General features: G+C 40.7%; 1 protein-coding gene across 4 annotated transcripts in view; it reads right to left on the bottom strand.

Moving 5' to 3' along the window:
* SLC8A1 (solute carrier family 8 member A1) overlaps positions 1-23,131 on the bottom strand; it is a 386,260-nt gene that overhangs the window by 306,035 nt on the left and 57,094 nt on the right. For 3 of the 4 annotated variants that reach the window (XM_077764226.1, XM_077764227.1, XM_077764225.1), the window contains exon 1: positions 7,803-9,617. In XM_077764226.1, coding sequence (XP_077620352.1) covers positions 7,803-9,601 — 1,799 coding nt within the window. In that variant the 5' untranslated portion in view covers positions 9,602-9,617. Of the gene's footprint in view, positions 1-7,802; positions 9,635-23,131 lie in introns of those variants that run through there. The other variant, XM_077764224.1, reaches the window with a different exon arrangement.

Below are 23,131 nucleotides of genomic sequence, written 5' to 3'. Positions count from 1 at the left end.
ACGCCACCACCATCACCACCACCATCATATCCAAAGCCACCACCTCCACAACCACTACCACCATCACCGCCACTACCACTATCACATCCAAAACCACTACCTCTACCATCATCACCTCCACCACCTCCACCTCCACCACGACTACCATCGCCACCAAAAATCACCGCCACCATCACTGTCCTCCCCACCTCTACCTACATCATCCTTACTTTACAAGTGAGATGAGCTTAAGTGATTTCCTAAAAATCACAAAGCTCATAGGAAACCAAGGTAGAGCTCAAACTTGACTGTGGAATCCAAACTGAGGACTCTTCCTGAGTCCACCTTTATCTCAGGAAGTCTAACGTGGAAACGTGGGGTGGCCCTGGTTTCATGAGTCATTGCGGGGCTTCAAGAGCACCCAGAACTCCAGATCGCTCATGCCTGAGCCTACTGGAAATACAATATCCTTGGCTGCCTCATTAATCTCGAAATCACCAGGTGTAGAGAAATTTCCCTGGTTGCTGTTATCACGAGCACCAGCCTGAAAGGCAAGGGACCAAAGCTCTGTGTTTGGCTCTGTTTTTGCCCCCTGCCTCCACACCTTCAAGTGTCACCAAAGAACACATTGTCTATTTCCCTACCTGACCCTGTGGAGACATTGTGAGAAGGAAAGAAAATGTCATCTAGAGCACAAATCCTCAGGAGAAAGGCAGGAAATGAAAAGGCATTGTTTATTTCGCCTGGCTCTGCAGTGAGACAGCTGTATAGGCCTGTGGAAAAAAAAAAAAAAAGAGAGAGAGCCCTGGCTGGCTCAACCTTTGGCAAATAGATGGGTATTACGTAGGCAGTATGTTGAGCCAGGAGAGGAAGCAAAGGAGGAGATTTCCTTTAATTCTGCCCATATTGTTGACCGCCTGCGTTCCCTCCCAGGGCCTGCTGGACTTCCCCACCACCGGAGCAGAAAGGGCAAGGCAGTGTGGGAAGCCAGCAGCGAAAGCACCAGCTGCCGCAGCTGCCTGCCCGCTCCATCAGCGCCTTCCACAGGGCTCCCCTCAGCGGGCTCGCCCTGACAGTTACAAAGATCATTGCTAGTGCCACTGACTCACCTTACATTTGGCTGTCCTCTCTTCTTCTCATGCCACCTGGCCCAAAGCCACCTCTATTCTATCCTTGCAAGGATAACGCTTAAGACTTGCACGGCCTGTACCACGTAATGGGGTCCTAACAGCTGTCCCAACCCAAGGACTGCAGGTCTGATAAGCAGAGTTCAGTACCAAGAGGGAACATGACGGAGATATTTTATGGGGAAACCTCTATGGTTCTCAAGATACTGTAACCCACAGGCAAGTTTCTACACCTCGGCTAACAAGGACAGAGCAGTGTAACGATAAATAACCCCAATAGAGGTGTTATACCCTCAAGGTTTCTCCATTCAGAAGAATTAAGCATGCTTAAGTCTCTTTCCCTGAGTTACCAGTGTCCTCAGGAAAAAAGAAAAAAAAAAAAAAAGGAAGGAAAAAAATCCCTTCCCACTTCACACTGTGGTAAAAAATCTTCTTAGGTTTTATCACGATGGTGGCAGTACACTGCTAACTCTGAAAAAATGTGGCTAGAGTAGAAGCCACATGGGTTAAGGGTTGCTCAAGAGGGTAGAGGATTCAAATAAGTCAAAACTATTCCTAGACACCAAGGACTAGTTCACAGAGTGCAAAATAAAATACTGACAACATTTTACTAGACATCTTGTGAATTTCTTTTAGAAATACAAGAGGCAATGTGTTGCAGGGGTGGGGGGTGTANTAAATTTTATTTTACTGTACTGAAAACCTCTTGAGATCTACCCTCTTAACAGGTTTTAAGTGCACGATATAATATTGTTAGCTACAGGCACAACATTGTATGGTAGTTCTCTAGAACATATTCATTTTGCATTATTGAAACTTTATACCTATTGATTAGCAGCTCCCTCTCCTCCCACCCCCTGACCCCCACAACCGCAATTGTGCTGTCTACTTCTAGGACTGACAATTTTAAATGTCTCACAAAAGTATAATCATAAGGTATTTGTTCTTCTGTGATTGGCTCAATGGGATATATTCTCAGATTAATTTAAATACCTTCATAATGATTTTAAATCCCACTAAAAAAAATAAATGCCCATTGAGTCTTTCATTCAGTTTGATAACCATCCTGTCTATTTAGTGAAATTGTCCATACTTTCAGATTTACCAAGATACTACTCCATCTTCAAAAACACATTTTTCACTCCAGTTCTGCCTTCTGTCCTTCAAAAGGAAATGCAGATATTTTATCCAAAATTAAGACTGCTCCTACGGCTTACACCGTGTCTTCATCATGATGTCTGACTTCTCAAAACATGAGTTATCTCATTATCTCCCATTTTAGAGTATCAGGAGTATATTTCTTCTGTTTCTTTCATAGTAACTAGCCCAGTGCTAGGCACAAATCAGTAGCTTATTAAGCATGTGCAGATTGATTGATATATAAATTCTTTTCTAGCCTTAACCAAGTGAAGCAACCATCCCCCTATGGAATGGCCTTGAATGACGATTCAGAGAAGAGTCCATACTTTAAACACTTCAGTGAGTCTGAACTATGAAATTTCCTCATTTGCTAAGACAACATTTCTTTACATAACTATATTACGACCCTAAACTCTAATTAGTAGTGGGGAAATGAGATGACAACAGTAAACATGGCAATCTGGTTGACAGGGTAAACAACCGTGTTTCACATCATCAATTTAGGCTCCTGGCAATGGCGAATGGGAAGTCAAAAAATTTTTTGGCGCTTACCCTGTCTTATTTTTGTAATAGTTATGCATTCATGAAAACATATGCATTTGTAAAAACACTTCTTGTAGTTATAATTTAGATTTGCAGATGATACTACATGTGGTGTGGATCTAAGAAGAGATAAATACTCCAGTCTGAAAAGATAATCCACCAAAGCAAAATGCCTTAAAATCCTTAAATTATTCCTTCCAAATTTCTTTCTTTGGTATATTCCCTTGGAGAATTGTATGTCAATATAAAATACCATGCTCCTATCATTTTAATAGGTTAAATGTAGCAAATAAAATTCTTCTTCCGTAAAACTAATCTTGAGTGTGTTGGATTCAAATTTATGCTAATGGCCTTTCTTGACTAACATTATTTTCTATAATATTTTTCATCATTTCTGATTCCCCCAAACACACATAATTATTCTTCTGTTTTGACCACTTCAAGTTTCTTACTATTTTTGCCTCATCTCTGTTTTTTTTTAATAGCTGGCTGTTTTCTTGTGTTACATACTTGTTCTGCTCTCAAAATTGAATTGTCACCTCATAAAGCTAGGTCTTTACTCCCTGGAATTCTACAGAGCATGATAAGAACACCGGTGATCTAAGTAGCAAAGATTTACTTTCCCTGGAATATAATAATAATAATTCCACAGAGCCTATACAATAATGAGTTTTTATTTCTTTTCTATTTCTTTTTCCAAAAACAGGAATATAAATATTTAGTGTCAAAGAGATATGTTTGTTGAGATGTCTTGCATATTATATTTCCTAAAGTGAATGAAGTTACAATCATACTTGTAATAGTTGTTAAAACAAAATTGTTTGGACACATCCATTGTTTAATAAATTATGTTGTGGCTAGGAACCCCCAGTAAACTGATTTGCTAAGCAATATATTGCATAAAATCTCCAACCTACATACTTTGTCTTTCAACTCGGCATCTTAAATATATAATAGTAAATGTTCATAATCTTTTTGAGTTGTTCTCCAAAAATACTGTTACTGGGTTATAACTAAGTAATTGAATTTGATTTGTATCTACATTAGCTAATTAACATTAACATTTTATAGAACAGTCAAACTAATATTAGACCTTGGAAGACCAAACAACACTTTGTAATAAGTACTACCATTAAACTAGTGTCATTACAAAAATTCAACCATTAGTAGCACTTCAAATTTGTGGATATCACCCACCAAACCACAAATCAAATCACCATGTTCTTCATTTTTTATTAGCTGTTAACATTAGAAAGAATTCGCTGTTAAAAGTCAAGATGAGCTGGCATGTATTTAATATTTGTCATTGATTGAGTTTATACAAAAGCATGTGCTAAATGTTAATTATATCTATTAATGGGGTTTTGCATTGTAATTTTAAAATGTCTTACGGAGAATGCAGTTATCACTTATCAGTATCTTTCTCAGATACAGATTTTGATCTTAAAAAAGGTCAAGTTGAAATAATGCAACTCATTTATATAAACATGTGAATGAATAGGTACAGATATGCTTATATTATACATTTAAATGACTTCTACAAAAACAAGGTGAAAGATTAGTGATCTATCTTGTTCTTGAAACCAAAGAATCAATAAAGCTGACTGTCTCTTGATCTCTATCCCTGATCACATTGGATCCAAGGCAGAAATGTCTACCTTGGTTAATGGCTTCTTAAAATAGGTGAAGTTTTTTCTTTTTTTTTTTTTGTTTTTAAGGCAAGGAAGATTTTATTTAAGACTACTGCAAAAGAGAGATTAAAGTCAATTCTATAGAAACAAAAGTTTTTAGAATACTAAGTGCTGAGTGAACTAGTAAAAAAAGTACTAAAGGACAAGAGGGGAATCTAATCTAGGCTTTTCCAAGAATCTCTCTATGGTGCTCTGGAAAGAATAATAAATTCTGGCTCAATGCACAGCATTAAATAAACAAACAAAAATACTTTTTAAGTGGCTAATAAAGTTCAGTAGTATCAACAGTCCTATCTTATATATTGCAGGTTTCTGAGAAAATCACCTCTCAAGATTAACTGTATCATCGGATGAGGTATCAATGCATCCTTCAAGGGAAACTGGGTTGAGTCCAGATTGTTCACCTTCACTGCCTGATGATAAACTCTGGCTTGGATCTGACTGTGTGGACCTGGCATTAGAAACAACACCTGGGTGGCTCAGTTCATCAAGTGTCTGACTCTTGATATTGGCTCAGGTCATGATCTTGTAGTCATGTGATCGAGCCTTGCATCTGGCTCACGCTGAGCACGGAGACTGCTTGGGATTCTCTCTTTCTCACCCCCTGCCACTTCCCCACGCAATCTCTCTCTCTCTCAAAATAAATAAACTTAAAAAAAGAAAAAAGAAACAACTTCCCGAGGAAAAAAAAATGATCCATTAAAAAAAAAGAATAAGGCATCTTTGATAATATTATGCTTTTCTAGAAACATTTGTTGGAATCCTTGGTGCCTAGCTGAAGGCTAAGTCCCAGTCACCTAAACAAATTTATTTAAACAACAGATGTATTAAGCATCTACAAAGCTTGTCAGTAGTACCTCTGTAATGTCAGGATAAAGATTCTTTAAAATTAAAATTCTAGGAAAAAGAAAAAAATGGAGGACTGTAATTTTATTTTACTTATAAGTAAATGTTTGCCACTTTTAAAATTTCATATATCAATTTAGTAACTAAAATATAGTAGGAGTTTTATTAAACTAGGAACTAGCGATTGATCTAGAATACTCTTAAGAATACATACACAGAGAGAGCATGCCAATAATTCTACCCATTCTTACCAATTTTCACAAGATATGTAAGTTTCTAAAGCTAGAATTTGGCAATATTCCTTCCTTAGCAAGAATTAAATCAATTTAATGGCATAGGGTGAGTGTTTTAAATGGAGCTTGGCAGAAAAAATTCTTCCATCAAATCACTGTAAATTGGACTTGTTTGTTTGTTTGTTTTCCATTCTTCTTCCTCTTTTACACTGTGTCCAAAAGAAGGTTTATGGTTTGGTAAAAGTCCTGGACAGCAGAATAGATAAGGAAACACTGCCTCTCAAATAAAGAAGTACAGAGGCATTATCAACAAAAATCAAGACCAAATTTCCAGGAGAAAACATCCTAAGTAAAATGAATAAACAAAACCAAACAAAACAAAATGCCCATTTGGTCATATTTAAGGGCTACCCTGTGAGTTCATTTAATAATATTCAATACTCCTTTAATAACATGCAATATACTTCTATATAGATTACAAGTGCTATCTAATACAAGAGGGTTCAATAACTGAAATGATTAGAAAATATAACGAGAAAAAATTCCTACCAAAGGAATAAAGTTAATGAGCTAATGTAGGCAGGATCACATGCAATGCAAGGCCTCTGGGAAAATCCTTCCGTAAGTATGCAGGATATTCATTTGCTTCTATATTACTATCTTTCAGTAAAATACATGTCCCAACAAAACACATCTCAATAAGGGGCATATTAATAATATGAGAACCAACATAAAATAGATGTTCATCTGAAGTTACCCCTCCCCCCCACACACACATCTGAAGATGGATATTATAATCTCTGCTTTGCTTGGTTTCATCATGATATCACACCCCGTAATTGTCCATCTCTATAATATAACATTAAAGAGATGTAAAATCATTGGAAGGCATCTTAAGGAAAATCTGTTCCCTCTGCCCATTTCCGCCTGCCCCCTCACCCTCACTCTACACTTTTAGCAGGAGAGTTCCCTTTTGGAGAGAACATACTTGGCATTTGACATGTCATATAACATTTACACAAGAGTCAACCATTTTTAGAACAAACTGTGTTACATATTTTTTCCTGGAAATTCAACCAACATAATCATTCATTTTAATACTCTTTGTTGTACTGCAGATACTACAGTTTCCCCTTTTCCTCCGTTCCTTCCTTTCTTCTCTCCTTCCTTCCCTCCTTCCTACTTGCCAGTTTGGACATTGCTTATTGACTCAAACTTTCTGCTTTGCATTTGGTAAGTGCAATGCCCCCTCCTAGGTAAGGAAGGAGAAATAGCTCTAAATAGGAGCTGTCAATGGAAGAATCATTGCACAACCAGGCACTTGGTGTCACAACATTGGCAAGTGTCACTGTAGAGTGTCAATAGGAAGAGTAAATTGTTCCCAGGCCTTTTCTCTAATCTGCTCCATGTCAAATTGGATGCTTGAACAGAATCTTACTCTCTGTCACCGTTATCAGTTGGGTAAAAAGGTTCACTTGATCATGGAATGTAAAATCAGACTAGAACACATTAAGAGCTACATGACATTTCCCCATGTTGGCATAAAACTAAAAAAAGCAGGATTGGTCACCAAGTCATAACTAAGCATTAGCATGTAAGCAGAAACATTATCTTATATTGTCACAAGAACACTGTATTAGACACAAGCAGCAAAAATGTTCCAGCCAGCCCTGGTAGCCAGGAAATTCTTTTCAAAGGTGTTTCCTTTTTGGGCTTTCCCAATTTGTACTCAGTAAAGAAGTTAGGGACCTAATGTGAGGTTTTAAACATTCACTTTCAATAAATAAATAAATAAATTGCTTTCAATAAATAAATAAATAAATCGCTTTCAATAAATAAATAAATGGCTTTAAATAAATTAAAAAATCACCTTAAATGAATAAATAATTTGCTTTCAATAAATAAAGAAACATCTCCTTTTTTGTGTGTGTATATCATGTGACTGAAAACAAAATGCACATTTTCAACCCATCATAAGCAGTTTGATAAATTGTGTCGCAAAACTCATTCTATCATAACCTCTATAATGCACTTAAAGTATGCAAAAGTACAAAAATAAAAATAAAACCAAATCAAGATCTCTATATAGAGATAAGTGGCACATGAGGGAGCACTGGTATTTTTTAAGTGGCCTTTCACAGTAAATATTCCATTCCTTGTAAGCTGTTTCATTAAAAACTGCATACACTCTCCCATTCACAAATGCACTCAACCTCACATAGATGTATAAAAAAAGAACTTACACAATTTCATCGTTCTGGAACTCGAGCTCTCCGCAAGTGTCCTCAAAGTCCTCCCCACCACCTCTGGCAGTCCCTTCAATGGTTTTATAGGGAACGATAACATTTCCTCGAGCTCCAGATGTTCTCAATACCTTCACCTCCATAATGCCGATGCTCTCGCTCACATGAGTCACAGGTTCCTCAAAAGTAAAGATGCCAGCATGGTCATCATCAAAGATAGTCACAGTGGCGGTGGAGGGAGAGCCGAGGCAAGCAAGTGTAGACACATGATTTGCTTCCAGGATGCCATCTTCTGAGGCTTCAGAAGATACTTTAACGTTGCTCAGATGCACAAGGAAATTTTCATCCTCCTCAAAGATATCGTCATCGATGATGCCAACTCTGATTTCCTTCTGGGTCTCACCAGGCTTAAAGACCACAGTTCCTTCAGTAAATTCGTAATCAGACCCAGCATTGGCTGTGCCGTCCTCTGTTCTGAAGTCAACGAACACAGTGTTGGTCAAATCACCACCTCTGCGGAGAATGGTCAGGGCTACAGTACCACAGTTCTCCAAACACTGATAGGTCCCTTGTTCAAAGAAGATCTTACTAACAGGGTCATTTTCAGCCACTTCAGTGTTGACCTCATGCATGCTGACAGCTTTCCTTGCCTGATCAGCTGCATGCCTCTTTAAAATGTTGCCAGCTCCAGTCATCAGGCGAGTAGCTTGGATGCGGTAAAATGCTCGACTTTTTTGCTGCTGACTTAGGACTTGGTAGTTCGCTAATTCTATTAGTTGCTCTATTTCTTTCTCCGGGTGTTTCTGCTTGAGCTCCTTCAGAATCCTAGCCATTTCTCGCCTAGCCTCTTCATCATCTTGGTCCCTCTCGTCAACCTCCAGAACCAGGGCACCATCTAAGAAATTGTCAACGTGGGAATTGACCACTTTCCCATCCATTTCAATTTCAGTCTTGGAAGATGGCCTGTCTCCTTCATGTTCAATAATCATTCCCCTTTGCTTGCCAGCCCGATACCTCTTGTAGACATACTTGTAAAAGAGAAGCCTCCTATCTGCTACCCAAGCGAACACAACACAGATGGGAAAGAAGAAGAAAGTAAGCAAACCTTCCCAGACCTCCACGACCCCGGGAGAGATGACAGACAAAATAATGTAAAGCCAAGTATAGGCAAAGATGCTCCAGGCTGCTGTCACAAAGAACACACGCAAATGCTTAATCTTCCTTGTCTCTCCATCTGGGACCACGTAAACACAGAGTGCGATAATGATGAACATATTGAATGCAGCACTTCCCACGATGGTGCTGGGACCTAGGTCTCCCGCAGTGAAGTTATGGCCACACACTTCAATTACCGAAAGGAGAATCTCTGGAGCAGAAGATCCCAGGGCCATCAAGGTCAGGTTGGAAACGGTCTCATTCCAGATCCTCACAGTGGTCTTGGTGGTCTCTCCATTGGGTTTCTTTATGGTTATTTCTTTTTCTTGAGATGTGATGACTTCTATAGAGGACATGAACCGGTCGGCAATGATAGAGACTCCGAGAAACATGTAGACCATGGCCACAAAATACACGGTAGCTCTAGCAATTTTGTCTCCAAAGGAAGGGTCTTGGGGCTCCCAAATGGGTAAAATTACCCCCTTCTTACAGTAATATGAGCCAGTACACTCGCCAGTCTCATTGCCTTCTCCTTCCATTTCTGTGTCAGCACTTATCAGGTCCACACGGGAAAATAAGAGAGCCATGAAGGCTAACAGATGAAATCCCATTGAAAATGTAGGTGAGAGTCCTAACTGCAGCATGTTGCACAATAGTAGACTTCCAACTGTCCCAACCTACTGGCAAAAATAAGATGGAGAGAGGGTAGGGAAGAAAAATCACATCATCAGAGCCAGATCCAAAGCATGACTAATTACTTATTTTTATTACTCTTACCAATGATTTGTTTATTTTTGACCACCATAACATCTATGGTGAATCATTATTCTAGGTATCCATCATTGATGAAGCAATCCTTTGTAAAACTCATAGCCCAATCTCTCTGCTATTCTACATGCAGCCTCCATTCACTGAGCAGTGTACACAACTGACTTCTTGGAAGTGAAAAGTTAAATTATAGGTTTGCCTTGTTGCATACATAGTTATGCATGCTAGCAGCCAATGGGGGGGGGGCGGGAGAAAGAAATCTGAAGCATTAAATAATTTTCTCCTTGTTACTAATGCAGGTTTTCCTTTTAAATTTTGATTAGTATAACCACCTTCCAGAAATGGTTTCATTGCCAAAATCACCTTATTAAGACTGATGTTTTAACGTCAGACTCTAAAAATTTTACCAACACAAGGCCTCTCGATGATGGGAAGTTCTGGAGAACACCTCACACTGCATTTTATGAAGTCACATCCTATGGCTCCAAGCTTACTTGGAAACACAGAGATATCTTCAAGGTTTCCCACAAAGTCAATGGTATGTGTACTTGAGAGGGAAAATATTCTGCCGTAATGCAGTATTTCTGCACATTAAGTATAGTTTTTAAAAACATACTTTGATGAGAGCACATTTCCTCCTAATTTTCAGCAAGCCCAGTTCTCCTGATACATTAGCAGCTGGGCACCTGGTTCGTGAAGCACAGCTCTTCAAATCTGGGTATAGATCTCGCTTTTGAATCTGCAGGCTATCCACAGCAGGAAAGGGAGATAACCAGGCCAGGGCCTAGCTGTGTGTTAAGACTTGTCTGACAGGCTGTGAAATCAGCTTTTCTAGCCATAAAATCTTCCTTTTCCATGTTGATGTCATCCTTTTCCATGGTCATTCTAAAACATATATTAGTTCTACAGAGGGTTCAGGTGACCAAAAAATACAGGAGCAATAATTCCATCTAAATTAGCTCATGTGGCACAAACACAGTGACCACAAAGTATATACATGATGACAGGCTGTAAGTAGAGATCCGGCAGCAGAGTTACTGAGCCACATAAAGCTTGGTAAAGAAAGCAAAGTGGTGGACTGGAAAATCGTGGCACTAACCTCACCCACCAGCTCAGCCAAAACTCTACTTGGATCATACATCACCTCTGCCTTGAAGGTTTGGTAAGGGGCTGACATAGAGGAAGGTCTGCTCCAAGTTAGGGTAACTCTGGTCTGGAAGGCCAGTTATGACATTAGGTATAGAAGGGGTCCTGAGTCAGAACATCCCCTTTGGCCTGATGAAAACTTAAAAGTGGAGCTAGACTGGAGGTTTTCATAGCCTGGGGCAGTCTGAGAGCCTCCCACACATTCATCTACGTTCTTTGGCCGCCCATGTTTGCTACTGACGGCATACAGTGGAAATTCACCAGGGCCCAGGAGAACCCCCCTGGCCCAGCACATTCCAGCAGACCCTCAGAGAGCCCACCATTGCTGAAAGCCCCTTTTAGCTCATCACTATTGGGAGATAAGCTTTGACATTTTCCCCAGACTAAAGACACAGCAGAGAGTTGTGGTAGCAGAATTACATTCACCATAGAAGGCTGTAAAATAGAAAAAGCATATTTAAAAAAATTTTTTAATGTTTATTTATTTTTGAGAGAGAGACCGAGCATGAGCGGGGGAGGATCATAGACAATGGAGACACAGAATCGGAAGCAGGCTGCAGGCTCTGAGCTGTCAGTACAGAGCCCGACGCGGGGCTCAAATTCTCATTCGAGCCTGGAGCCTGATTCAGAATGTGTCTCCCTGTCTCTCTGACCCTCCCTCACTCACGCTCTGTACCTCTCTCTCAAAAATAAATAAACATTAAAATAAAAAAATAAAATACGCAAGATTCACGGTCCGTGGTTCTACTTATTCAGTCATTACAGGGCTTGGCTGGGCTGCAGGATCACCACTTAAAACAAGAAGACGTTGAAGCAACCTGCAAGAGTAGTGGACGATCTAGTCAAAATTCCCTTATGCAGTCATTTATTCCACAAATATTTATGAGTGCCACCTACTACATGTTTTGTAATGACCTGCTGGGCTCTCTCCTCGGTCCTAAGAACTCATCAATGGATTAAAAGCAAAAAAACAAAGTTTCTGTCCTTGAAGACCTTATACTCTGTCAGAGAGGAAACAAAGAAATAAATGTCAGATGCTAAAAAGTGCTGGAGAGGTGGGGGCGGAAAGCAATATAAGTAGGATGGGAGTCCATGGGTGTGAGAGTGTGTGTGTGAGTGTATATGCGAGTGTGTATACACACACGACATACATGATTTTATATTGGGTGGTTAAGAAAGGCATCCATGATGAGATGACGCTGGAGCAAAGCCCTGAAGGAAGTAAGGAACCGAGCCTTGTGGGTATCTATGGGAAGAGAATTCCAAGCGAGTGCCAAGACGCTTTTAGGACTTTTCTTTGCATAATCTAGGAGCCATAGAGGAGCCAGTGTGACAAGAGGGCATGAGCCAGGGGAAGAGGGCTCAGAACCAGTCTTTCTGCTGGTTCCCTGGGGAATACAAATATAGGGACAAGGGACAAGGGTGGAAACAAGGAGACCAGGTTCTGCCTTTTATTTAAAACTCTGGGGTCACATGAGTGGTCCAGTTTGTTAAGCTCCTGACTGATGGTTTTAGCTCAAGTCATGATCTCACAGTTCATGAGTTCGAGCCCCACATCTGGATCTGCACTGACAGTGCGGAGCCTATTTGGGATTCTCTCTCTCTCTCTCTCTCTCTCTCTCTCTCTCCCCCCCCCCCCGCCCCCGTCTCTGTCTCTGTCTTTCTCTCTCTCAAAGATAAGTAAATAAACTCTTAAAAAAAACACCCTGAATTATAAATCATCTCCATGCCTGGCAGGTATAAAAAATGATACAATCAAGATTTCCAGTTTAAAACCTTTGGAAGATTTACAACTTAATATGTCTTGGGAACGTGTGAGGATCAGAAAGGTTAAGTATTTGCTCATAGAGTATAGTATGGAATGGAGAGAGGAAACACAGAACAGAAATTTCAACCTGTGCCTGTCTCCAAGACTGATATAATTCACCACTTCCTTCAAATTCCTGCCAAATCTCATCATTCCATTTTCACATTTCAGCCAAAATGAGCTTTCTAAAGTACAAGTCTGACTCTCTCAGTCCCCTTAAAACTCTTCTTTGGTTGCCTATTGCCTTGAAAACAAACCCAATCAATCCCTCCAAAAAGCTGTTCAGACCTTTTAGGATCTAGCCTCTGAGTCCCAAATTCTTTCCATTCGCTGACCACGACCATGTTTTCTGACCTCCAGGTCTTTGAAGATACTGTTTTCTGTGCACCAAACTATTTTCTTTCTTAGAAGTAAATGTCAAAATGGCACAACAGCAAGTCACTGTCAATTGCCTCAAAGATTAACAGGAGGTTCTATTTATAAACACTACAACTGACACTATGCTAAATTCTTTATGTGTATTCTTATATCTAATGCTTACAATAACCAGCATTGCTATTTTACACAACTCCTAGAGTTGCCATTTACATTACAGTCCATGAGAATAGCGCTGCCTGAAGTTATGCAATGCTCAGTGCCCTAACAATCACCCTATCCAGTAGATATTATTAGCCCACTTTGGAGATGAGATTCACTGAGGCTCAGCCAGATTAAGTACTTGTTGGAAGTCATAGGGATAGTAAACTCCTGAATACAGATTCAAACCCTGGTCTGTCTCTATGACCGGTATCATTAACTGTTCCATAATAGCATCCCTGATAGTGTGTGAAGTAATCTTAGAGAGCTATTGGATTTGGACTTGGACTGGCCCATTGGAAAACCTCTTGGCTTCCATGAAGGGTTAGGAGGGCCTCAGTAGCAAAGCCCCATGGAAGGTTTCCAACAGCCTCACTTTTATCTTATGGATTAGAGACTCAAACGGACAGGCATCAAGAGCTGTGATGTAATGTTCAGGCTGGCATGTTCCGAGACACAGCTGCCCTGCACTTGCTTGTTTTTTAGCAATGACCTGGCCACCTCTTTCTGTACACATTGTCTAAGGGCAATCTCTTAGCCTAGCCAAAAAAAAAAAAAAAAGAGTCATGCCCAACCCACATCTCACAGCATATTCTTAGCCAAAAGGGTACAGATGTCTAAGGGTGGATGCATCAGTAAAACTTTCTATCAGAGAAAAAGGAAGGGGGTTTCTGAGGTTAACTACAAAACATCACAATTATATTCAAAAGGTGGTAGTGTTATAATCTGTGAAATCAGGGGATATAGAACACTGATAACAGATATTTGGCAATGGAGCAACTGGAAAGAACTCTCTGGACCTCAGTTTCTTTTTTTACTAAATTAATTGCCAAATCCAAATGCTTGGGCAGATGTGGAGCAGATCTTATCTAAATGAGAGTTCCCTCTTCATTCTTGTGTTTCAGGGTGTTTCCTCTGTCATCAGATTCAAGCAGAACTACTGACCCTTCCTCCAGTCTCCTTAAAGACGTACTTCCACAAAAATTAAGCAGGAAGTCGAGGCTGTTGATATGTTACTCTGCTGCCCAGCTTTCTTATATTCTGCCCTGATCTACTGAATTCTGTAACAAGGGGGAGGCCGCTTTTCATGGAGGTTTCAGATCAACTCTTACGTCTAAGGCTGATTCTTGCTGAGGAATATCCATTACATCAGCTAAATGAGCCTCCAGCACAGAGTCAAGAATATTCAGATTATCTTCTACTCACTATTTATTTTAAAGGAAAACTAACGCCAGCACCTACAGATTACAGATGTGAATGGCAGTGACAAAGGTTAGTGAAAAGATATCTAACCGAAAAAGCCCAGACACCAGGGTTGAAGGGAGAGATCATCGGAATGGAACATGCACGACAGATTTTTATCAAATTTCCTTGGTCAAGAGTGGGGAAGAGCCCCCCCCCGCAGAGGCCTGAGGAATAACCAGGCAGCAGTGCAACGGGTTCCCTGTGGGGGTCTGTAGCCAAGTCTGACTTCCAAGGAGGACCCGACTCAGAGAGAAGAAACACCTTTGGCACCCCCTTCTCATTCTATTGATTGGCAGCTGGGGTTATTCAAAGAAATTCCTTGACTCCCTCATCAGGACCTGGAATTCCTTTCTATGTAATTCTTGCTGACTGAATGCATCAAAGCTAAGCAATTAATAGGTTTCTAAGGCAACATGAAAGAAACCATAAGTTCTTATCCACTACTGAGACAAGCGCTTCCAAATGCTTTTAGACAAAGCGACAATGCCAGAGGATGATGTTCCTTATCTAACTAGCCATCTAGCGTGCAAATGACTGTCCCTGCACCCAACCTCAGGCCAACACACCGTGACCACATGTTAGGAAGGAGCTCTGTTTCCACAACGACTCTCTGCTATTATCTTTTTCTTTTTTTTTTCTCAAAGAGAGAATTTCCTTTTTGTTGTTTAATACTTTGGGACAGGTCCTCCAGAGTACAGGCAGTGAGAGGTCACATAAAGGGCTCACGCCCTCTGGCTGAACGTCCGAGACTGCAGTCAGGATCCTGTCCCATGTCAGAAAACACCCAGCTCATTCATCAAAGGAAGCAACTGGGGTGATGGTCAGGCAATGTGGCTCAGACAATAAAGATGAATTTAGGATTTAAAATAATGAGGAAAGTATTGAAAAGTCATGAGGTGTACCCCACAGCCCTTACCCCTACTTTGTTTCCTATGTAGCACTTCTTACTCTCTACATGCTAATATAATTTATTTAATGGTTCTGTTCGTTGCTTGCTCTCTCTGACAGATGTAAACGTTTCACAGGTGGATATTTTTGTCCCTTTTGTTCATCAATGGATCCCCAGTTCCTGGAGCAGAATCTGGCACATGAAAGATACACAGCAGCTGCTTATCGAGTAAATAAAATAATTCTCAGAAAGTCATGTGCTGATTTTACCAAATCTCTGAAGATGAATCATAATCTGGGAGCTAGGACTGAGCATTTGAATTTAAAATTGTGCCCTGCATGAAGTAGACGCCCCTAAAAATGAGTAGAGGCCAGTATCACACTGAAAACCAAGGTCAGTATTAGGTGGAGGAGAGGAAAGGGGATTCAGGCTCATGGACAGAGACTCTCAGGCTGGAAAAACTGACCTCCAGCAAAAATGGAGGAGCTGGGGCTTTAACAGTTTCCCCAGCACCTGGAGGTGGGTCCTCCTACATGAGCCCTGGCTTGCTGATTTCTTTTGGAATGCCAAGTTCACCTGCTTTGCTGAGAGGCTCTTGATATTCTGGACATCCCCAACAAAGCATATCCTCTCCTTTCAGTACAATAAAAAGACATCTGGTCAAACACCAACCAAAACTGACCTACATTAGGGAGGTCCCATAAAAGGGGAAGTACATCAAGAGTATACATTTAAATACATTAACTGCATGCTGGCATGGAAATAGGAGTAAGAGAAAGAAACCTGGAAAATAGTCTTTCAATACTGAAGAAAGAAAAAAGAATTCAAAGGAGAGCCGCTCTGCTTATCTTGGGCCAGGACTGTCCTCAGATTCATTCTGCCAGTGCCAAGGCCAGAGGAAGACCCCACGTGAGGGTATTTATGACAATAATGACTGAAACCATTGACCGAGCACTTGCTTTGTCCCAGAGGCTTTACTGACTGGTTTGGATTCGCTGTCCCTGAGCTTTCTGACAATATCACAAGGAAGTATTATCATTCTAATTTTACAAGTGAGAAAAATAAATGGCTCATAAAAGTAAATTGGTTGAAATCTGCAAACATCAGTACAACAAGGATTTTAAATCTTTATTTAAAAAAATTTTTTTAATGTTTATTTTTGAGAGAGAGACAGAGAGACAGAGTAGGAGCTGGGGAGGGGCACAGAAAGAAGAAGACACAGAATCAGAAGCAGGCTCCAGGCTGTCAGCACAGAGCTCAACGTGGGGTTCTAGCCCAAGGACCAGGAGATCATGACCTGAGCTGAACTCAGCGCTCAACCAACTGAGCCACCCAGGCGCCCCAAGTACAACAAGGATTTTAAACCAGGCACTTTGCATTAATGACACCATCATGCTTTCCAAAATGGCAGCATCTTTTTGTTTTCACTTCCTAGGTGAACAATACTGTTATTTGGTAACAAAGAGCCCCCTGATTAGGCATTTAGTGCAAAATACCTTTCCATGCTGCCCTCGTTCCTTTCCCCCTAAATATATGTATGTTGTTTGCACTATCTTATCAAGAGCTTTCATGGTTGCCTCTCCCATCTAACGTCTCCCCACCCCCTGAGTAAGCGTTTTATAAGCACTCCGATTCATCACGTAGTGAGGGAAAGATGATCCATTTGGGGGATCATCGGCTAAAATCTGAGGTCTGAAATCACTCCAAAGTCATGCAGTAATCTCAAGGCTTTTCCGTTTGGTCAGGAGAAAGGAAAATAGAGAAAGAAATCCCAGCAGCGACCATGCAAAACTAAAATAAAAGATGGGTGGACCTAGGGAAAATACCAACTTTTAGCATAACATGTTAATACTTCCCTCTAGCAACAATAAATCAATATTTTTTCAAGAATTTCAATGCAGCTCACAAATTTGCTATCTTGGGGTCATGACCTTTTTTTTTTTTTTTTTAATTTTTAAACAAGTCAGTTATCCAAAGAAAGAGGAAAACACATTCATTCATGGTTTTGTCTGCCAAGCCAAGCTTTTCTTAGCCACTCACATATGCCAGATACTGTGTTAAAAAGATGAATTAGAGGGGTGTCTGGGTGGCTCAGTCGGTTGAGTGTCGGACTCCTGATTTCAGGTCAGGTCATGATCTCAGGGTTGCAGGATCAAGCCCAGCATCATTAGGACTCCTCTCTCTCTCTCTCTCTCTCTCTCTCTCTCTCTTTCTCCCTCTCTCCCTCTGCTCCTCCCCAGCTCATGCTCGCTCGCTCGCTCACTCTCTCTTCTCTCTCTCTCTCAAAAAAAAAAAAAAAGATGAATAAGATAATATCCTCCAAGAAGCTCATATTCCTGTGGGATATTACAAAAGTCAAAGTGTAGGTCCCCTTTCTGGAAAAGAATTCTTTTGTTACTAGAGAATCACAGAAAAGGAGAGAGTTTCCAGGCATTTAGACAGCACAGATACACCTTGACACACTCAAAGTGGACCACCTCATTCCCAAGTTAATGCATCTGAGACCTTTGGTTAACACAACCAGGGTTCTAGAAACCTCAGACTTCTTAGCCTACATTCCTACAACCCAGGGCTTTTACGCATAGTGAACGCCTCGAGGCAGGGCCTTCGAGCACCTCATCTGTATCCTGTGAATCTTTCAGGGGCCTCGTTATGGACCATAATAACTATTTCAGAAAATAATTTGCTCACCATCCACCCTGAAGAGAAAGAGAAGCCCTCTTTTGATGTCTGACCTTACTTACTGGGAACAGAAAATGAGGTCACATGCATGCATTTATATCTGGGTCACCAAAAAAGATTTCTTACCTAAAAGTATTTCCCACACTAGCTTGTTGACATTTCATCTTAAGAAATTTGGGGTTTTTGTTTCTGAGCGAAGTATAGCCCTTTCTATATTTCTGGCTCTAGCCAGTGGGCCAGTCATTTATTCATCAAGCACTTATTGAGTGGTGTGTATATGCAAAGCACCAAACCAAACACTATGGGGATTACAAAGATAATTGCACTGCACCTGATGAACTGACAGTCTTCAAGCAACTCAAATAGTTAGTTACTCAAACTACCATGAATACTAGGAAGGATATGGAAAATTCCACAAAAGGAGAGGATTGAGGGGCACCTGGGTGGCTCAGTCGGTTAAGCGTCTGATTTCAGCTCAGGTCGTGATCTCACAGTTTGTGGGTTCCAGCCCCGCACTGGGCTCTGTGCTGACAGCTCAGAGCCCGAAGCCTGCTTCAGATTCTATGTCTCCCTCTCTCTTTCTGCCTCTCCCCTGCTCTGTATCTCTCTTTCAAAAATGAGTAAGTGAAAAAAAATTTTTTAAAGGAGAGGACTGGAGATGACGAAAGCTAGAGAGCATGAGAGGAAACTCTAGAAGGAAGGAATGATGTGCATAAAGGCACAGACCGCTGCTTCTTCAACTTCAGTTCACCTAAGAATCACTTCGGAAATTCATTCATATGCAGATAACTGGGCCCTAGCATCAGATGTACAGTTTCTCTAAAGAGGAGACCCAAAGTTGAACTTTAATAAGCACCCCAGGTGACTTGGTATGAGTAGTCTTGGCACCACCCGTCAGAGGCACTGGAACTGGTTAGAGAGTAGACTTGGCCTGGGGTATCTTCGGCAAAAACAGACTGCAGAGCAGAGCACTCAGACAAAGTACTGGACAGAGACTAGTAAGTAAAAACTAGAATTCGTGTTTTTTGCAATAGCAGCAATAGATTGATGTGAAATAATACTATCAGAAGGGCTTTTCTTCTTATAGATTGGTACTCCAGATAGCATCAAAATATGAAGCCTCTTGGTGAGTTGGCGGGTGGGGAGCAGGGAGGTAGGAGAGAGGACAATGGAGAAGAACGGGCGCTAATGGGAGATCACAGGGGCTCCCAAAAGAGATTAAAGCATTGGGAGTCATTTAATCCTACTTCATAATTTTGCCAAGGGTAAGTTCTGCCCTGTTGAAACAGAAACAGCTAAGGACTCCTGGGACACTACATCAAGACGTGACAAACACCTAAGATAATTCTTTCCAGGTTCCACGAACAATTCCTAAATAGAGGAGACAATATAAATCCCAAACCTGAAGCTTTAGGTGGTGAGGAAGGCTGTGCTCTCTAAATTATAGGGTCTTTATGGGGCTTTTCACCACCCTCTCTGTTCACTTCAACTCAAGGGTGAATCTTTGTAGTCACTTTCTGCATTCCAGTCTGGCTCTTGGGACTGGGGATGTTTAATACAGAATCCAATTTCAAGCTATGTGATAGGAAGACCCAGAATGCCTTTTTTTTTTTTTTAAGTCTTTTTTAACAAGGAAAGTGCTGGTTATGTGAACAGAGGCTGGTGAATTTCATCAGCTTTTTCCCTGAGTCATTAAGCTTCATCTTCAAGTAGATTGCTTTTCAGAAGATGGAACTCTATCAACTTGAAGTTTGTAAGTCTTTTAAATTTTCCTGCATAGTGTCAAATCATAGTCCTTGAAAGAATAAGATGCTCTTGAGAAAAGCAGGAGTAGGAAGGGAAAAGAAATATTTTTTTTAAAAAAATTCAAGTTGATAGATGCTCATGTAATGGTGACCCTTCATCAATATTCTATGCTACAGTTTTCTAAAGTTTCTGACAATGTACATAGTGACATGGCTCTAAAACTAGGTGCATATGTCCATAGATCAAATAATTTTTTTAAATGGAAGCAAGGTATAAAGGAACGAGCCAAATTTTAAGATTTAGAGGAATAAATTGAGTAATTTATGGGAAAACATGAAATTTTTACACAAATCCCTGAGCACAGTTTAGGAAACATACGATTTCTCCACTAGATAAAGCATCTAGTGAATATGCCCTTTAAACCAATCCTATATACCTATATTTGACGAAGTGTTTAAATATTGGCTGAAGTGTTATGGTTTTAATGTTATGTAACTATGCCAAGACTATTATGTTATGGTCTTTATGTGATAGGCCAGGATTGGAGTGAAGCCAGTGGAAGAGAGTTGAGGAAAAAAAGTCAGTGGAGAAAGAAATGCCAATCATTTAATCATTCAATTAGCAAGTGAAGATAGTAACTTCTGCCTTTTAAGCAAGGATTATTTTCATCAATATCAATGGCTTACAGGAGATACATTCACTCATTCATTCAACAAACCTTGAATGTCTATTACATGTCTGGAGTGGGAGAGGCACTGGGGCAAAAATCAGGAAGTAAACAAATACGATCTCTCTCCTCCTGGAATATATTACATGTAGCTGGGAAGACAGATAACAGATGTTAATTTAAATTGTTTTTAAAATTTTTAATGTTTTATTTATTTCTGAGAGAGAGAGAGAGAGAGAGAGCGTGAGCAGGGGAGGGTCAGAGAGAGAGGGAGACACAGAATCCGAAGCAGGCTCCAGGCTCTGAGCTAGCTGTCAGCACAGAGCCCGATGGGGGGCTCGAACCCACGAACTGTGAGATCATGACCTGAGCCGAAGTCGGACGCGTAACCGACTGAGCCACCCAGGTGCCCCTAATTTCAATTATTTTAAAAAGAAATAGTTATTAACTCTGACAAATGTCATATAGGTAAAACACAGTCCTATAAGAGTAAGTCATGGAGGATCAGACCTACTAGGGAAGGCTTTGCTCAAGAAATAACATGTGAGCTGAAAATCAAGATAGTCAGCAGAAAGCCAGGCAAAAGATTGTTGCAGTGTGAGGCCTTGGGTTAAACGTTTTGCAGCTCACCTTCTCTGTAATGGGGTTGGTTACTCACAGACCTGCCTTCTTAGATATGCCGGGGGATGGTTTCATGTTTAGAAAATACTGAAAGTGGCTCCTGTAATGTTTTGAGACTTGCCCCTCTGAGGTCACAGTGATGTAATTACAATTAATTTCTTTCTATAGCTCTGCTAGGGACAACGAGGTGGACACAAGGGTCATCGGTCTGGGGGCCAAAAGAAATGACTGCTGGTCTCAGCTCTTGAGGACCAGTCCTGTGGCCTTGGGCAAGTCATTTACCCCTTCTCATCCTGATCTGTAAAACTGGGGGATTTTGCTAACAATACGAAGCTACGATATCCTAATCCCTCACTTTGGTGTCCAAGGGCATTATCCATAATACAGCACATGTGTACCCTCTCAGGTTTCTGTTCCTGGTAGTCAACTGAGCCACTAAATAAAAATTACCCAAATATGCACAGTCTTCCTTTCTCATGCTTTTCTACCTGCCCTCCATGATCCATCTTAAATGTCCAATCTCAGGGCACCTGGGTGGCCCAGTCGGTTGAGCGTCTGACTTCTCAGGTCACGATCTCACAGTTCATGGGTTTGAGCCCCACATGGGGTTCTGTGCTGACAGTTAGCTCAGAGCCTGGAGTCGGCTTCGGATTCTGTGTCTCCCTCTCTCTCTGACCCTCCCCTGCTCACGCTGCCTCTCTCTCTCTCTCTCTCAGAAATAAATAAAACATCAAAAAAATTAAGTGTCCAATCTCCCTTCATAAAACTGCTTTTATTATTAGAAAGACCCCTGAAAGCCTAATTAATTTGCCTCTACTCCCTTTACCCAACACAAAAACTCAGGCCCCAGTAACTTAAAAGACCTTTTCAAAGCCACACATCTCAGACTTGCCAGAGTTAGGCTCTAAGACAAGGTCTTGGATTCCAGGGCACCTCTCTTTGCGCAATACCAACCCCAACTGCTAGGATTCTTCTGACTCACTAATACTGCCCTGGTCTCTCTCACAATCTAGTTGTGTGTCAGGAGTTAGCAAAGTATGACCATCAGATCGAATGTTGCCTGCCACCTATTTTTACAAGGCTCATTTTTTTCCTTTTTTTATCTTTTTACATAATTGAAACAATGAAAAAATAATGTTTTTTGATGTGAAAACTATATGCCGTTCAAATTTCAGCGTCAGTAAATAATGTTTTATGGCACACAGCGAGCCCATTCATTTAAGTATTGTCAATGGCTGCTTTCATGCTACCACAGCAGTGTTGAGTAATTGTGACAACCCTACGGCCCACAAAGCCAAAAATGTTTACTATGTGGCCCCTCTGAAAACAGTTTTGTGACCTCTGGTGTATGTCATTCTGTGTGTTCTTATCTTCCTCCTCTCCATGGCAACCTCCCATAATTAGCATGTTCATATAAAGGCAGACAGGCAGGGACAGAGACTCACTATTCATCTCAAGGAATAAGAACAAATTCTTATTGAGCACTCACATGCCAGAAATCGGTCCCAATGTTTCATAAGTATTAATGTATTATTCGTCACAGAAAACCCACATGGCCTTTTACTATTATCATTCCCATTTCATAGATGAGGAAAATGAGACACAGAGAAGTGAGCTGGCATGATGCCAAGTATCTTTTCTGTTGAACACACATAAATATTATGACTATCATGATATGTCTCTTGACTTCAGAGAACTTTAGTCTGAGTACTCTCAGGCCCTCCATTTTATTAGTCAATACTTTCAATCCAGAAGCAAAAAGTCATAGTTCTCTTTCCACCTTGGGGAACCATTAATAGATATCCGGAGGCTCCTGAGGCCAGAAAACCCAGACACATTTCTGGAGGCCTTCTATATTATCAGAAAAAAAGGAAGATGTGACTTTGTTGCAATGACCTCAGAGCCCTCCTGAATTCAACTCTCTCCTATTTCATTCTCACAAGTCATTTACTTTCATATGGCCTTCATTTGCTTATTTGTTTCATTTGCTTATTTGATCTCTGCTGTTTCTTCCAGAGCTAGCTGTG

Source organism: Crocuta crocuta, unplaced genomic scaffold (assembly GCF_008692635.1).
Source record: "Crocuta crocuta isolate KB4526 unplaced genomic scaffold, BGI_CrCroc_1.0 scaffold164, whole genome shotgun sequence".
Taxonomy (NCBI): Eukaryota; Metazoa; Chordata; class Mammalia; order Carnivora; family Hyaenidae; genus Crocuta; species Crocuta crocuta.
This window is presented reverse-complemented; position numbering and strand designations above follow the sequence as displayed.